This window comes from Carassius gibelio, chromosome A18 (assembly GCF_023724105.1).
Source record: "Carassius gibelio isolate Cgi1373 ecotype wild population from Czech Republic chromosome A18, carGib1.2-hapl.c, whole genome shotgun sequence".
Lineage (NCBI taxonomy): Eukaryota > Metazoa > Chordata > Actinopteri > Cypriniformes > Cyprinidae > Carassius > Carassius gibelio.
In genome coordinates this window covers 5,175,364-5,193,880 of record NC_068388.1, presented here as the reverse complement: position 1 = coordinate 5,193,880, position 18,517 = coordinate 5,175,364, and the positions used below count along the sequence as shown (strand labels likewise).

At 36.2% G+C, this 18,517-nt stretch overlaps 1 protein-coding gene across 2 annotated transcripts in view; it reads right to left on the bottom strand.

The window, feature by feature from the left end:
* Positions 1-1,710: 1,710 nt before the first annotated feature.
* LOC127934749 (voltage-dependent calcium channel subunit alpha-2/delta-1-like) overlaps positions 1,711-18,517 on the bottom strand; it is a 92,517-nt gene continuing 75,710 nt past the window's right edge. For both annotated transcript variants that reach the window (XM_052532321.1, XM_052532320.1), the window contains exons 23-38: positions 15,702-15,762; positions 15,316-15,413; positions 14,430-14,511; positions 13,789-13,851; positions 12,349-12,452; positions 11,757-11,843; positions 11,147-11,214; positions 10,916-10,954; positions 10,743-10,814; positions 10,491-10,643; positions 10,237-10,289; positions 10,091-10,146; positions 9,321-9,447; positions 6,528-6,640; positions 5,843-5,925; positions 1,711-4,333 (exon numbers count right to left, since the gene is read on the bottom strand). In XM_052532321.1, coding sequence (XP_052388281.1) covers positions 4,217-4,333; positions 5,843-5,925; positions 6,528-6,640; positions 9,321-9,447; positions 10,091-10,146; positions 10,237-10,289; positions 10,491-10,643; positions 10,743-10,814; positions 10,916-10,954; positions 11,147-11,214; positions 11,757-11,843; positions 12,349-12,452; positions 13,789-13,851; positions 14,430-14,511; positions 15,316-15,413; positions 15,702-15,762 — 1,376 coding nt within the window. In that variant the 3' untranslated portion in view covers positions 1,711-4,216. The remainder of the gene's footprint in view (positions 4,334-5,842; positions 5,926-6,527; positions 6,641-9,320; positions 9,448-10,090; positions 10,147-10,236; positions 10,290-10,490; positions 10,644-10,742; positions 10,815-10,915; positions 10,955-11,146; positions 11,215-11,756; positions 11,844-12,348; positions 12,453-13,788; positions 13,852-14,429; positions 14,512-15,315; positions 15,414-15,701; positions 15,763-18,517) is intronic.

The following is an 18,517-nucleotide window of genomic DNA, read 5'->3' as shown; positions in this document are numbered from 1 at the left end:
AACCTGAGGTAGTAATGATAAAATTTTATTGTGAATATATTGTATTTGCACAAGAATTACACATTTGTAAACTTTACAAACTTTTTTGTTTTATTTTCTTGAACAACATTGTTGTACAAATGTATACAAAATCATTTCAGGCGTGTCAAGTTCCACAAATATATATATATATATATATATATATATATATATATATATATATATATATATATATATATATATATATATATATATATATATATATATATATATATATATATATATATATATATACCTAATCAAGTGAGGTGGATGGGGCTTTGGGGCACAAACCACACCTCTTCCCCCTCCCCACCAATGAACACACACAAATCAAAAAGTGACTTCGATAGACATTTAGAAAAATAAGCATAACCTCAAGAAAACTTTCCGGCACACCAAGCACCAACACCAGTAAATACAGACACACGGCAGCCCTATGAGACAGCACAGCAGCTGAGAGCAGCATTCAGAAAACATAACAATAAATACACGCATCCAATTCCTCATTACATGAGTGGGGCACGTCTGTACATGTCTAAGCTTTAATGGCAAGGTTGAAAAGTGAAAGAGCATCGCAGGAGCACCGTGCAAACCTGAACACATTTAAAGATGTCTGTCCCCTCTCATGTAAAGTGGAATGCTTTTTACAAAACAGATTTTATTGATTTGAACTTTTTGGATATATGATGGAGATTTTGGAGTGTCCTGTTTTCACTACATACACTTTTAAAAATAAAGGTTCTTTATTGGCATCTATTGTTTGATGAAGCTACATTAACATCCATGGAAACTTTCCACTACAAAAAAAAAAAAAAAAAAAAAAAAAAAAAAGGTTCTTTATACTGGAAAAAAGGTTCTTTAGATGATTAAAATATTATTCACACCAATAAAAATGGTTCTTTTAAAGGAATAGTTCATCCATAAATACAAATGTGATGAAAAGTTACTTAAAAGTTAGTGAATTTGTCTCTTCATCTGAACCACCAATAGACCCTCTGCAGTAAATGGGTGCCATCAGAATAAGAGTTCAAAACATCACAATAACACACAAGTTATGACTTCTGAAGCAAAAAAACTGCATTTGTAATAAAAAAAAAAATCCATCTATTCCTCAATTCATAACATTGCCTGCTCCAGTGAAACTGTTTGTCTGAATAAGGAGAGAAATATGCACAGATTAAACGCTGTTTACAAGTGAAAACAATACAAAACAATTTAAAACAAATAGGGCTGCCCCCCATTAGTTGACTAACAGTTAGTCGATTGTTTGAAGTTAAAATGCCTTAAAGATGGATTTATTTCTTACAAACACACAGCTTTTCACTTCACAAGACATTAATTAATGGACTGGAGTGGTTGTGGATAATTGTGATGCTTTTATCAGCTGTTTGGACTCTCATTCGGACGGCACCCATTCACTGCAGAGGATCCACTGGATCCAAACTCCTCTACATCTCGAATAGTCTGAAAAATGCAAATTTTCATGTTTGGGTGAAATATTCCTATGAGAAATTTTCAGTTTGGTTTTTATCCTATGGGTTTATTCTACTTTTTTTAAATCATAATTTTTTTAAAACATGGCATTATATATATATATATATATATATATATATATATATATATATATATATATATATATATATATATATATATATATATATATATATATATATATAGTGTGTGTGTGATATTAAAAGCAAAAATATAAATCTCTTGTACACCATTATGATTCAGAACATATGAAAACACTTTGTTTAGAAACGGGCCAATAAAATCCCCAGCTGAATGCTACTTATAGGTAATTCACTATTCTTGACTAACCGTGTAGGCACTGCCAGATTTCAAGTTTTTAGTTTTAGCATAATCATTTCATTAACCTGTTTCATGTTTTGCGGACGTTCTTTGTCGGACAAGGCATGGGATCAATTTGCATTCGAACGGTGAAGTGGCCTCTGCGGGGTTTCTATACATTTCGCTGGCATTTTAAACCTGGTATAGTTTGTAAAGAGGGGAGTTAGTTCAGCTCTCTTGAATCAAATCGCATCTCACGTTGTCGTTTAGTGAGGTATTTAAATGTTACATCCTATGTCCTCCACCCCAGGCCTGAGATGAGAAATCCAGACCCCGAAAGTCTCTGAGGAGTCCAAAAACGTCTGTAATGATTCATAAATGCCCTGCATATTTAGGTCTGTAACTCAATGCTACATCAGTGAAGACAGAAAGAAAAATGCATCTGATTCCGAAGGAAAAAGTCTGACGTGGACACACAGGTGCGAGCGATATTCATGGATATCCAGTAAACTAAACACACACTTATTATAAATCTACCTTGAGCGTTTCTTTACATTTCATTGTCATTTGGCAATAACTATGACTTTAAACCTTCCGCCTTTAAATTCAGTTGCATTTAATTTTATCACTGTAATTACGTCACTTTAACAGCCTCTTCATCAAAAAAGCTTTAAAAAAAATCTATAAAGCTCCATAGTGTGTAATTAAGCAATCATAATTTACTTTTTTTTTTTTTGTATGAACAAAAAGCCGTAGAACTCAACACTGATTGCAAGTTTATATTTTAGAATAGACAAAGCTTTTAAGCCATCGAATGTTAAAACTTATCTGAAATGGAAAGAGAAGCATGTTATTTTATTTCTGGATACTTGGCTTTTGACTTGTAATGGATAAATATTTCATTTTTCAGAGCTCTAGGCATTGCCATTGGTTTTTGTTCTTCTTCCAGAACATTCAAAGGAACACGGAAATGTTCCCCCATTGGCAATAGCTTTGATTGATACCATCTAATCTCATGCACGGACCTTCTATCAAATAAATAAATAAAACAAACATACAAACATTCATCCATCATAAATGCACAATTCTCCAGGGTTGAGCATTTTTATAACCTGTCATGTGCTATGTTTTCACATAGCGGTTCAACATGTGGATGTAATAGCTGACACGCTTGTGATATCATGTCTGTAGTGCTGGAACAAAATCTGACAGATGAAGTATCTGGACGACATACAGTAAAACACGCAATCGTCTGATAGCAGGGGCCCTGTGGACAGGATGGGGAGAGTACAAAGCATATTCAGCATGCTCTGGACACTTAGACGCAAGCGTGTGACTTCTGACACAACAAAAAAAGCCTTTGCTATACTAATTGGAGCCTGTTCAGACTTTGGAGTCGTCTGCATTTCACTTCAGATGATGCAATCATATATAGTTTGATCGCATATGAAATTTTCCTTAGCAAATCATGACATTCAACATGGCACTTTTTTCTAACGTTTATATCAGATGCTTACAGTTACCTCAGATGATCTAGGTTCATAATCAGCAACAAAAGAACACTAAGCCCAAAATACCTAGCAAAAATAATGATAACATTTGCATAAATCAAAATTCATACAGGGTGAATCGCACAAAAACTGCAAAGAAATGTCCAGATCATGTCACCTGAATTTTTTTTTTAAATTAATAATAATAATAATAATAATAATAATAATAATAATAATAATAATAATAAATCTGTATGAAGAACATTTATACTAAATCTAAGATTTTGTGACTTTGTTTTCTCCCAAAATGTTTTTTGTAATGTGAAATGCAAAATAATATTTTAAAATGTAAATTTCTGAAATCTAATACATAATGACATTTCTTCATGAAATTTCCCATACTGCACATACAAGAAAAAAATAAAAATAATAATAATAACATCACTGACCTACTACTGGTGCAAAGCTGATTTCGAGCTGAATTCATAATGAGAAATTCAGAAACCAGAGCTGAACAGTCTTTCCTGTCCCATTATACCCTGCTTCATATCCAGGCTGGTGCTATGAGCCATCTCTGATTATATTAGCCTGTTTATGGCACTAAACATTTTACATGAACCATTCTGTGATCATAATGTGGTTCTGTGTTCCAAAGTCAAAAAGTAAGCATACAGTATATACGTCTCTCGTGTCTGGCTGTGTTGCTGTTTCAGGTTGGTCTGAGAGGGCAGTATTTGGCAGTGAGTTGAGTCCTCGGGTCAGTTTTACAGTAGAGTTTGTAACTGCATAAGTTGTATTGTTATGGGCTGACTAACAAACAATCGTAGGTCGTATAGTCGATGTGTGGTTATGTTGTGGTCTGTATAATAAGCAACTCAGTCATTAGTTGTTTCTAGTCTGGAGATTTGCTCTGGTCAGGACAAATAGGTTCTGGTTCCAGTAAGCAGCCAGAGTAGAAGAAGCTGAAGACCCACCATCGGCCAGAGAGACGGACTCAAACTGCAGCCACCACCACAGTCGGTCGCGTCCTCCTGCGGTCAATACAGAGACGTTAGTAACTTCTACCTCACATAGACACAAGTTTATAATATAGTTAGGTCATTTCAGTTTAGACAAAGCAGGAATCCAACTAATTTTTTAAACACCACATCTGGTTTGTTTATGGTTCAAGGTGGTCTGTCTGCTTTAACCAGTGTTGTATTGTTAACTAAAACGAAAATTGAAATAAGGCTGAAGTCAAATAAAACATGAATAATAATAATTAAAAAAACGCTCAACAATTCTAATAATTTTTTATTTTTATTTTTATTTTTTTACCTTGCTTAGGCAACTTACCCTATTAATTTAAGCCGAAGAACTAAAATTCTACAACTAAGACTGATACAAAAATAAATTAAAGCTAAATATAAATCTTAAAATAATAAAATCAAATATAAAAATAAATAACAATAATAAGATGACGAAGAAGACTCAAGAAAAAAGCACAAAACAAAATCACTAAAATTACAAAAATAAAATGAAAGCTGAAATATAAAAATAAAAGGTAATTTATAAATACTACAACGATATACAATAATACTAACATAACATACTCATGACCAGGTTGGACCAGAGTTATTATTATATAAATAATAATAATAATAAAAACATCTTTAACTGGATTAAGTTGGTTTTCCCAGCAGAAAGAAGATCCATAAAGGATGCAACTCAATCAATAGACAGTCTGATATACTTATATGTGAAATGAAAAATGAATATCGAAACATGTTTTGGCTGAACTGAGAAGGAATTAATCAAACCAATAGCACGCATGCATAAACTCTTGCTGTAGAAATAATGCATGACCAATAATGACTGATGGTCTATGTTCTGGTCTTCTGAAACACGACTTGCGTGCTAGAGTATGTGTGTCGGAGGGCTTGCCAATGAAAGTCCTGGGATGCCCCTGGTTTTAGAGGCAGAGGGGCGTATCATTAATGTTGCTGTCAAAAGGACGAAAACACATCTGGAGTTTCCTATGTTTATTACACTGAAAATCTCTCAGGGAACTAGCTGAAAATGCACTTCCTACTTTCACAGCAGGAGGAAAGAAGTGACGTCCTGCCTCTAGATCCATACTGAGGCACTGAGTAAACAATATAGGCAATTTTAACCTATGTCTACCCCCTTTTATGATACTATAACTAGATATTACTGTAAGTCCAGCAGGCTACAATTCATTCTTAGTTGGAGTTGTAAACAAGTTAAGGGAATAGTTTGAAATATAAATGGCAGCAAAACAATTAGATGAAACTGACCATCAAACACAAAGCAGAAACAGCAGCAAAATGAAGGACAGGTAATAGGTCAAAGAAGAAGAGCCACTGATTGGACACAAAGACTCATCCTAGCAGTGACAGGCATGATGAGCAACCAATGAGCATTCAACGTGCAAACAGAAAGGAGATTAATGTTAGTTTAAAAAAGAAAAACCAGAAGAAAAACAAGCATTGAATGATGGAGATGCATTCTGAGCATTGCTCATTTCGGTTATTACTTACATCCGCGTTGTTGTCAAAGCAGACGTCTGGCCCTTTCCTGTACCGAGGGTTCTGGGCCAGCACACATGGATCAGGACCAGTAGCTGAAAGAAATCGATAAGGACAATATCTAAGAAAAAATAAATAACACAAAAAAAATAAAATAGAGAAGAGAGGGAAAAACTTGGATTCTTAAGGACTAATTCATTAAAAAAATAACCAATTTATTGGATACTCAGACATAAATAAATAGTCCTTTCACTTTGTTTGTCAGTTCTTGGATGTCTTCCATGTGCTCTATGAATCCCATTTGAATTATTAAAGACTCTCATCTCATGAATTCCTCATTTTCTCGATCCTGGGTCCTTGACTCCTCTTGTAGTGTGACATTGCCATTATAAAGCTTGGAAGAGTCAGGACTTTTTATATATATATATATATATATATATATATATATATATATATATATATATATATATATATATATATATATATATATAACTCTGATTGTTTTCGTCTGAACGAATAAAGTCATATACACCCAAGATGGATTGAGAGTGAGTAAATCATGAGGTAATTTAGATTTTTGGGTGAACTATCCCTTTAAGAATTAAACCCATGACTCTGTTGTTTCTAGCGCCATGTTCTACTGTTTGAACACTACAAGATGACACTGTAAGAAACAAGTGAATCGTTTAAAGGATACAGGGCTGTTCGGCTTGTCTCAGCGGTTTGGGATCGCAGGAGAGGCAGGAACTCTTTGCGTCAGAGATCAAAAATACCAAATTCGTGTTTGGAAGCTTCTCCGCCCGGTACATTCTTGAAAAAAAAAAAAAAAAAAAAGACAGGAAAACAGCAAAGTCATTAAGACCAACACAGTTCTTACAGGAACAGCTTATATCATAAGACAGGTATCATGGTTTATGCAACTCTAAAGTAAGCAGACATGAGCTTCACAGCGAGACCACCCATGTATGACATTTTTTACGGAAGAAGCAGTAAACATAAGCAAGAATAAACGGGTGCCGACTCAAAACATTGTGTGTAAGTCAGCATAAGCTCTTTGTCAGGAATCAATTACACACATCTTACATATCCAGAACCATCCCAACATGTGTGGAAGTCTTTAGTAAGTGTAACAGGAGATGAGTATATTATATTGGAAATCTGCGTCAGTTGGCAGTTTGTTATGTACTGTCATCGCCGAACGAGTTTCAGCCGTGAGTTTTCTTTATAGCGTTCTCTTGTTCTCTTTTACAGCTCTCCTCCCTCTCTTTAAAACAGAGTGACATGGGTTTTTGCAGCAGCCGGTGTGCATGTAAACGTATGTATGGTGATGTGTGCGTAAAGTTCTTTGTTACACATCACCTGCTCTCTTGGTATGCACAGGCTGTTTACCGCTACCCAGCATGCTCGGCGGTGCATAACGAACCTCAGATCTTAGCGGCCATCAGGGTCACACTCACACAAACACATATGCACACACACGGAGGGCTTGATGATCACAAAGAAGCTCCTAAAGTTCAGTGGCTCACATCTGTCTGCCCTCTGAGGAATGCTTTATTCATGAGAGCAGGAGAGGTTATAAGAGCACAGAAGAGTGCTTCAGGTGGGTTTATGTGGTCGCCATGAAAAACATCCTGTGAGAAACTGTAGTGATGTTCCAAAACCTACTGAGCTGCATACTTAGACTTCATTTTAAAAGGTTAGTTCACATAAAAATGAACATTACGTCATCATTTATTCAAACTCATGTCACTCCAAATGTGTATTACAAGACTGGACCTCACTGACTATTATTGTATGGACCGAAAAGACCTTGTTCAAAATATCTTCTTTCGAGCTCACAAAAGAATTATAGCAGTGCAAGCTCTTTTGTGACCCAGAAATAGCAGCTTTGTGACTGCAAATGAAAGGTTGTAATGAGTTGTTGGTGGATTTTTTATGTTTAACACATTTACAGAATTTGACATCATACTTGTTTCATTCTGTAACTTATCTATTAACCAAATCTAGAATAAACACTATCAATCGTATATATATATATATATATATATATATATATATATATATATATATATATATATATATATATATATATATATATATACTTTTATTTAACAAGGATGCACTAATTTGGGTTATTTTATTAATGAAGGCTTTAAAATAACTCATTTATTTATCTGCAAATTTTATCAATTTAATCCATCCTTTTTGAGGAAAAAATAAAACCATGCATTCCTTTTTTAATACTTTTATTCAACAAGGCTGCACTAATTTGGGTTATTTTATTAATAAAAACATCAAAATTAGACTTTTTTGTGTGTGAATCTTATCAATTTAATACATTCTGTTTGTGGAAATAAATAAAATACTTTTATTCAACAAGGATGCACTAACTTTAACAGTGACAGTAAAACATTAATGTCACAAATGGTTCTATTTCAAATAAATGCTTTTCACATTTAAATATATTAAAATATTGTAGTTATTTTAAAGGACAAATACTGTGGTTATTTTAAATATATTTAAATGTAAAGTTATTTTTAATTGTAATAATATTTTCAAAAATATTTAATATTATTGACATCAAATTATTGAATCTATTGACACTTCTTACAGTTTATCAGTCGGCTGAGGATTTGTATTTTTTGCCTAAGGTCTTAAATCAATATCAATACCATGGGACCAGAGCATGGTACTGTACTGAAGCCAAAATCTAAGTAATGATTCAGACTTAATGTATGTAGGCAGTAGACAGCAAGGCAGCTCAGTAGGTTTTAAAACAGAGGCATTGTATAACCCATTGTATTATCCATAGTGCTGAAAGAAGACAAGCAGACCTTAGATAACCAATGCAAAAATTAAAATAAATATGAAGTCTAATTTGCTGTAGTCTCCTTTATGTTCTGTTTAAGACATCCTTTCACTGGCAAGTCCTGCAGTCCTCTCATCGGTACATGCGTTCCTTTAGCCTGAGCTGGTGTTGATGTCTCAAAGAGCAAGATTGAATTACATATGCTGAAGCTCAGGTCTCGAGCTCCTGAGATCTCACAAATGGATTTCTCTTTATGGATCTTGTTAAACTTTACATGTCTAAAGTAGTTAACATGGAAGAAAAACTATCAAACGCAGAGTCACACGTGGGGCTCGTAAAAGAGGCATAGAGTTTCTGTCGGGCCGAGCGCCCCCACCCACCCCAACACGTTTCGCTTTAGCGGTGTTACATTAAACAGCACGGCCGGCGGGATTTATGGCCGGCTGGACGTCGGACGGATTGGGGGAACGAGGGAGCGGGCAGAGGGGATGGAAAGAAAAAGAAGGAAAACTGAGCTGCTCGATCCTTGGAGAGATGTCTTACCAGGATGAGCAATTATCCAGGAAGAGACAGAAAGACAGCGCTGACATCATCTGCACATGCTCACACGCACTCCCACACACACGGACTGAGGGAATGCGGATGGATTTATGCGCATACAAACATAAAAACAGTCCTCACCTGGAGCAGTTTCCACAGTCCATAGCTCCAGAGAAAGATTTGTTCTCGTTCTCAAAGAAATACTGAGTCTGTTCGGTGATACAGCTCTCTTTGGAGAACGCATCCGAGAGGTCATCCTCCGAGTACACTGCAAGCACACAAACACACAAACAACACACTGGATGTCAAAACACACACGTAAATCACAGCTTAACAGTATGCATGAAATCAATTTACATTTTGCTTCATTTAAAATATAAAGTTCACTTTGACACAAGTTTGTTTATAGGCTCCTTATGACAAAAATGTATAATATATAGATGTGTAATATTATTATAAATTTAATATTATATAAATATATTATAAATGTATTTATACTGTATATTTATATAACAAATACTGCATATATATATATATATATATATATATATATATATATACACACATATATATACACACACACACACACACACTGTGTATATACAGTATGTATATATAATTTTATTATAAATTATATATTAATACTACTATTTAATGTAGTATTAATACATATATATATATATATATATAATACACACACACACACACACACACACACACACAAACACAAATACATTACAACACTAGAAAAAAAAAAAAAATATATATATATATTTGGCTTGAAAGGGTTTACATTTAAAGTAGAATTAAAAAGTTTAACATTTCTTGATTAATTAATAAATAAATAAATGTTTCTTGATTTAAAAAACCCAAAGTTCCATGAATTTCTGGGCTTTGTTTCTGAAACATACCTGTTCCCACTATATTTGGGAGAGTCAGACTGAGAAGTAGCTGCTGCAGAACTGACCTAAAAGGAAGAAACAAATGAGAACATCCACCTCATCGTGCAATCCTTAACCCGTTTATTTCTCAGCGAGTGGTGTCCATTTCTTCTTACCAGACCGCAGTGGAGGCCCACCAGCCTACAGTCAGCATATCCGTGATCGTGGGCTGTCAAAAAACAAAAAAAACAAATATATATGTATTTAGACACTCAATTCAAAATTTGGACATAGTTTCCTAATTTCAGAAATCCACCACAGACCCTGCAGTGCATTGCTGGTTTTCTGAAGCTGAGAATAAAATGTTCTTGTTGAAGGTTCTCCTATTGATCTGAAACCCTTTTTTTTAGTAGGACCAATTCAACTTTACCACGTATACAGAGCGGGGTCCAGCAGCAGCTTTAGTCTCTCTCTCCGGGTCGCAGACAGATTGGTAATCGTAGGTTTTATTAAAGGAGAACAGTGAGGTGTTGACCAGAGTAATCATCAGAACAGGGTCCACTTCACCAAAGAACTGACCTATCTGAAACATCAAGAGTGAAAAGATGAAAACCGCTTCTTTGTGTGACTGTCAGCACACAGTACCGCTGGACCTGGCATTAACCTTGTAAATATATTCTACCTGTGTGATATATTCATCTTGATTGGACATGAGCAGAAAGCCGCCATCATCCAGAATCACGCAGTCCACTTGCTGAGGAGTAAAAGCAGCCATTCATCAGAAACCGAGAGTGAAAGCAGCTTTAGATAAGTGGCTGCAGAGGTCAGAGCAGCATGAAGCAGTCAGCACCCTACCTTATCATTTCTGAGGCACCCGCAGATCTCATCCTTGCACTGCGGAGAGGAAATTATGTGAGGAGAGAAGTGAGAATTCATGAAACAAGCCTTCTACAACGTTTATTAGAGCGAGTCAATTCATCTCCGCTCTCAGATGGCAATATCTGCCTATCTAGAGAGGCTGTGTTTGTGACTAAACAGCTTCCACATGTGTGCCGATAAGGAAATGGAAGAGTCATTTCTCCTTACATTTTTCTTGGTGGTAGCGTTTATGAAGCTGTTCATCCAGGCCGTTACGTTGAGTTTGACTCCCACCACTGTATGATAACATAAAACACACACTGTCAGTGTGTTGAATGATTTCAATGATTTCAATGTGTTGAAATCGTACTCGCGTTAGGACAAAAATATATATAAAGATAAAATATTTAGATGAGACAAACTGAGACCCTGATGAGCACAAAGCTCTGAAAATAATTCATGTAGAGGATGACCAAATAAAGACCAAATATGATATATTTGAATATGTCATAACATTTAATTTATTCATATTAGCTTTCAGTCTCCAGTGTCACAAGATCTTTCAGAAATCATTCTAAATAGCTGATTTGGGGCTCAAGAAACCTATAAGTGTTTAAAAAGATGACTTTTTTTTTTTTTTTTTTTTGATGAAGAGAAGTTCAAAAGTATCTTTATTTGAGATAGTAATATTTTGCAACATTACAGAATGCCTTTACTGTCACGTCAGGCCCATTTAATGAATCCTTGATGAATGAAAGTATTAATTAAAAAATAAAATAAAATCATACTGACCCCAAACTTTTGAACAGTAATGTAGCTGAACTTTTTAAGAGCTCACCAGCAGGTTTGAGTTTTGCTCCATTAATGTCCAAGTCCACTGCTTTACTGACAAGGATACCAGACTCAAAACCAGACTCTCTGCTCTCTGTTTCAAAGGAAAAGACAACACAAATGCAGAACAATAAAATGCATTTAATTTCAGATTGGTCCTCTTTGCTCCGTTTCAACTAATCCAAACATGCATGGTTTAAGTATCCAAATGCAATTCTTCTGGAAACACCTGCCAAGGTAGACATGTTACATCTCAAATCAAAATGTTTGCGAGATCTACGGTATAAGGGTTTCAGTCTGCTTTCACCATTAGCTTAAATGGTAAACACAAGGACCAGGCGTTCCCCTGGGGTTGCATTTTGGCACATGGGTGCCTCTAGTCCGTCTGTGTATTAGTCCTGCAGACCACACTTGCATGAATAAGAGGTAGTCTCAATGAATGGTAATCCCCCAGTAATATAAGCTTATGCGACCTTGGCAGTAGATCTGTAGGTACGCATTTCAAGTAGATCAACAGCTGTCTTTGTAAAGCAGTGTGCCAAAGTGAGCACACGTCCATCCAAATGTTATAGAGGGGTTGTGTAGTGTGTGTTTCTTACTGTTGATGTATGGGGCGGTGAAGATGTATACGTCATTGTCCAAACTCCTTTTGTAAAAACTTGAGTCATAGGTCTCAGAGTTTTCACCCCATTCTTCCCCAGCACTGAAAAAAGATTGAGAGAAAGACTTAAATTAAAAGGCAATATAAATAATTTTATGATCAAACTCAAGAATGAATTAAACAAAAATCCTACAGGAATCAAACAGCAAATGTATGGTTTTCATTAGAAAAAGGCATTTAGAATCTAACAGACTTATGATTTTTGGCCAAACAGTTCAGAAGTTATAAGCTTTATATATATATATATATATATATATATATATATATATATATATATATATATATACACACAGTATATATCATTTGACTAGTAGGTGGTGCTGTGCCCTCAGGTCATGCTTGTTATAACCCATACCAAGTTTGGTCAGAATCCACGAAAGTGTTGCAGAGATATAGCCTCAAGTCTATTTTTGCACAAACTTTGTCAAATTTGTTAACACACTTTTCGAAAACGGCTTGGTAAATCATAAAGCTTTTGATAACTTTTGCCAGAATCCTCTGAAGATGATATGAGCCAATTCCATTGAAAATTGGATATACCATCTAGGACGAGTTTGAAAAAGTAGATTTTTCTTAAAATTCAAAATTGAAATAAAATTTTTGGTATGCGTTCAACTCGGTATAAACCAAGGAATCAGAAAAAAAGAATTTTGCTTTTAGACCTTACGGTTCTAGCAGAGACATGAATGTAAATTGGTCTGTTGGTGGAATTAGGTATAAGAGCTTGAATTAGAGCTTGAATTAGAGACTCCAAATTTGCTGTTGTTAATGAAGAGACTGTGCTCTATCTGTGGGGAAAAAAAATCATAACTTTCCTGCAAACAGCTCTATTAGATTCATAACAACAAAATTTGAAATGGTCCATGCTCAAAACAGCTGACATAGGAAACCTATGTATCATTTGATTCAGTATGCCGATGATGATTGGCAGCATGTACAAGCTGACCTATGCTAGAAAATGCAAGCAAATAATAGCTGGTGCCGAGAAGCTACAAAAGAGTGTTTTGTTTTTAGAACCGAGGTGAGTAAATATGAATTGTGAATAAGTGCACCATTATAGCTTCTTTAACAACATCCTGCTGTTTTACACCACCAGGGCAAGTTTATGAACTCAAGCACTCACTGTTATAGATTTATGCTAATAAAGACAGGAGAAAGAGAGCAAGAGCTGCACATGGCTCCCATAAGAAATGTCAAAAGAGTCACTCTGTACCAGAAACATCCTCTCTCTCTCTCCTTCTTTTGGTCTCAACCACAGACCCCTGCGGGGCTTGCCGACAGAGGAAAGATTGTAAAGAATTTAGCATCTCTCAAACATGCATGCACACATGGGGATGGAGAAGTGCACATATTTCACACAACTGTGAATGGAATTTACCTTTTAGGATACACACGTGTAATGCCTCCATCTGTAGCCACAAACCGGGCCAAAACTCCATCTCTAATAAAAAAAACAAAAAAAAAAAACACCTCAGTATGTTTAGCATGTAGTTTAGAATGTTCCCAAAGACCACAAATATAAACCAAGCAACATTGACACCTGTGAGTGTTTTGTTTAGGTATTCTAACAGTGTACTTGAAATTCAATCACTTCAAGATTCAGAGTAACCATTAACACATTCATCCTCCAAATAAAAATATAGATAAATAAATAAATAACATAGGCCTAATGTGATATTTGGGTCATTCTTCAATGTAAACATTTTATTGAAACACCATTTGTTTAATTGGAAACAGTTTTGAAATGTGTCAAATGCATTGTGTATTGTTTTTGGACTCCCACATGTTCGGGTTCTTTAATCCTGGTTGTAATTGCTAGACTCTTAACAGTTTGCTTTTGACAATAAGACAGCAGTCTTATTCATGTCAGGACTTTAAATGGAGCTTTGTGTTCAGCAGCTTTATGAAGGCGTCTCTCTGGCCTGCAGAGATCTTTGTAATTGAAAACTCAAGACATTTCACACAGACGAAGATGATTGTTTTACATGGTTCCATGTGTGTGTTTTGCTGTAATCTTACACATTCTGATCCTTCCAGACTTTGACGAGGTCTGCCGTGAGACAGGCATCCAGCAGCAACCGGTTTACAAGAGTGAGATTACCTGAACAATACAGACAAAGATTTTATAATCGATAGTTTTGAATTATGTCATGGAAAACAGGATTGAGACAGAATTTTCTTTGGAGCAGAAAACCTTTACCAGCATTGCATAGACAAAGGACATTTTTCAAATAAATAAAAATATGGTCATTTAAATTTAAAAGCAACAACTTGATGACAAAAACCTTCCATACTTCTCAGGAGAAAAATAATGCCTATTAAGCAAAGGTCTTTGGGTGTGTGAGTGCTGTAGCGATAGCATCTCTTTACAGAAAACAGTGAGTCACGATGGGTAAGAACATTAGGATGACAGTGCTAGAGTCATTACAGATCAATTACAGTGTGATTAAACCGAGCGCTGTTAGGGGTCACCTTCTCAGACAGCAGGACCGCCACACACAGGCTGACATCATTTGAGTGGGAATCAACCTGACTCAGCCACTTAAAGAGAGTAATCTGAGCCCTCTTACCTCTGATATCACTACATCATGTATTGAAAAATACCCACAATGGTTTGTTTTTGCAAAGGATAGTGCTATACAAGAGGCTGAAAAGTATTGGAAACTTTGAACTTTGAATCTTTTAATATCACTTTTAATAAAAATTACTCGGAAAACATTCTTTTTGCTTTTGGAAGCCTGACCAAATAAGGGGAAATAAATAAATAAATAATTAAAAGAATAAGCAAGTAAGCACAGCTTATATTTATCACACAAAAAAAGGAAGGTCAAGTTGAGGTTATTGCATTGTGGGCCATACTCGAATACTCTCAGATGAATACAAGTGAATTGAGGTTTGCACTCACACAGAGAATGATTTGAAGTTTTCCTGTCAATGTACTCATTGAAGTCCACCAAAAATTGGGTGTTGTTGGATGAGACTTTAAGGTCCTTGCAGTATTCCCTAAAAAAAAAATAATAATAATACAAAAACTAAATAAATAAATAAATAAAACACAATCTGTCTGATGACCACAGTGAGACCTGTGTATTCATTTCACCAAACATATTTGCTGCTGCTGTGTCTGTGGGATCCATTGTTAATAGGAGTGAAATGTGGGTCTGAAGGTGTGAATTTATAGGCCTTGAAAGACCAATGGGGTCTAGATACAGTGAGCCCATAAACCTGTCACTACTAAACCCTGTGGGAGGTCTGCCATTTCTGCTCCATGTGTGTGTGTGTGTGTGTTACCTGGGTGCAATAAAGGTGTACCCATATTCCTCAAATTTCTCCTGCTTCATGGTTTCAAAGGCTACAGAGAGAGAGAGAGAGAGAGAGAGAGAGAGAGATTTAAAGACATCTGTAGACAGAGCATACTGAAAATTACTATAGAGAATTGTATAGATTGAAGTGGAATACAAGTATATATGGCATAACAAAATGGTCATTTCATTTCATTGTATGTGTTCGTCTCGACTGTTTTAATTAAATTTTACTAGTCTTTCCCTGCTGTTAAAACACGCATTAGACTAGATTAAACTAGTCTTCAGTTGATCTATCCAAACTGGTCTTAAGTTGATCTAGCTGGTATCCACAGCCCCAAACCCTCTAAAACCAGTCAATAGTCCGCATGGAAGACTAACAAAGACCATCAAACCATTTTAGGCTGGTTTAAAATTATTTTTTCAACAGATATATCACATATATCATCACTGGAGCTGCCATGTCAATTATTTCTTGTTATCTGTATCAGCTTTGACCATTGAAAACCCCATATTGGTCATTTAAACCAAACATTTATTAGAGAATAATAAATAAAATAAAATTCAGCATCAAGCAGGCTACATCAGTCAAGCTCGCATCAGCTGACAGTCAGCTGTTCCTGACGTATACCAATCCAACAACAGACAGCGTCAGAAGCATCTTAATACAAAAAGGACTGGACTGCTGCTGAGTGGTCCAAAGTTATGTTGTCTGATGAAAGTAAATTTTGCATTTCATTTGGAAATCAGGGTCCCAGAGTCTGGAGGAAGAGAGGAAAGGCACACAATCCACGTTGCTTGAGGTCCAGTGTAAAGTTTCCACAGTCAGTGATGGTTTGCGGTACCATGTCATCTGCTGGTGTTGGTCCACTGTGTTTTCTGAGGTCCAAGGTCAACACAGCCATATACCAGGAAGTTTTGGATCACTTCATGCTTCCCGCTGCAAACCAACTTTATGGAGATGCAGATTTCATCTTCCAACAGGACTTGGCACCTACACACAGTGTCAAAGCTACCAGTACCTGGTTTAAGGACCATGGTATCCCTGTTCTTAATTGGTCAGCAAACTCGCCTGACCTTAACCCCATAGAAAATCTTTGGGTTATTGTGAAGAGGAAGATGCGTTATGCCAGACCCAAGAATGCAGAAGAGCTGAAGGCCACTATCAGAGCAACCTGGGCTCTCATAACACCTGAGCAGTGCCACAGACTGATCAACTCCATGCCACACCGCATTGCTGCATTAATTCAGGCAAAAGGAGCCCCAACTAAGTATTGAGTGCTATACATAAGAACGCAATATCAATGACAGTCATTCGAAGTACTCCAGCAGGGTATTTGCTTACCCTGCTGGACTGCCACCCACAATTATGCAATTTACAGCATTAATGTATATAACAGGCACCTCATCCTGCTGCAAGAGGTCGTATGCTTCCCCTTTTACAATCACATATTTGCTTTAAGCATTTAATGCAAAATGCTCATTGAATATCCTCAATTGCCTAACTTGGAGTGACGCTTCCCCCTTAATGTGGGGGACCGGGGGTTGTCTTGCTGCTCTCCCACTCTGTCCAAGCATGGCTGCATGGACAGACGTGTGGAGTGTTGCGCAGAACATATCCATACCACCAACACTGACTGTATCCAATATAATTGTAATAAAATACTTGACGAAAGTGGTCCTGATTGAAAAATGCATAAAACCAGCCCAAACTGGTTTAAGATGGTCTGGCAGCATTTGCCAAGCTGGTCTTCATCTTATCTAGTTTGCATCCGGGGCTTGGGGGGGGGGGGGGGTAACTAAAACCAGTCAACAGAACAGCACAGGAGACCATCAAACCACTTTAAGCTGGTTTAAGTATTGTATTGCTAGTAAGTCTAGTTATCGGTCAGAGAAGAGAAGGGTAGAGTACTTGCCCTTGTTCCCCGTGGATGAAACCAATCAAAAGACAAAGAGAAAGACAGTCCATCACAGTACCAAAAGACATCAAACATTGTAAACGGGATACTCTGGTAAAAAGCATTTAATATAAAACATGCTCATGAGGCATGATGGCGGTTTCAAATTAAGCAAAATCCTGGACACACAACAAAGACATGAGTTTGAGATTACAGACGTGAAGAAATGGATGCACACAGTTCTTTCCATTCAACACAGAGAGTTACGAGAGGAGCGAGCGGAGAGTTTGGCAGGCATGGTAAAATAATTCTGATGCTTGATGAAAACATCAAATGACATGATCGTTGAACAAATTGGCATATGTTATTCACGGTCAGCAAAAAAAGGGTCATCCAGTGTTTGGTGAAGTCACATCAGACTCTCTTTGTACATCAAAGGTGCACACGCAATCAGTCATTGATGTGAGCCAGTAGATCATCTCACAGGCCAAAACAGAACCAGACCATCTCAGCATTCAGGAGAAGCTGATTTGCCTAGAAACTTCCGGACTCCACTTTCACCAAGCCAAACAAAGAATTAACCCTAATCTTTAATGTTAGAACAATGAAAATTGACTGCAATCGTAATAAAATCAATATAAACAAAAGAGCTAGACAAAACAGCTCCAAACAGCTGGTCCTAATATATTCTTGAGAACTGATGGCTTGCTTTGCGAACACAACATTTTGTTCATGGCTGATGTTCGAGACAGTTACTTTAGACAATTGCTTAATCTAATATAAAGATTAATCACTAGAAGGTCAAAAGGAATAAATTAGTGCTAGATCCAAATTGCATACTTTCACTAGAGCCATGAGATGCCATGCATTACAAAATTTACTGGGTAAAGGTGTACATTTATTGGCT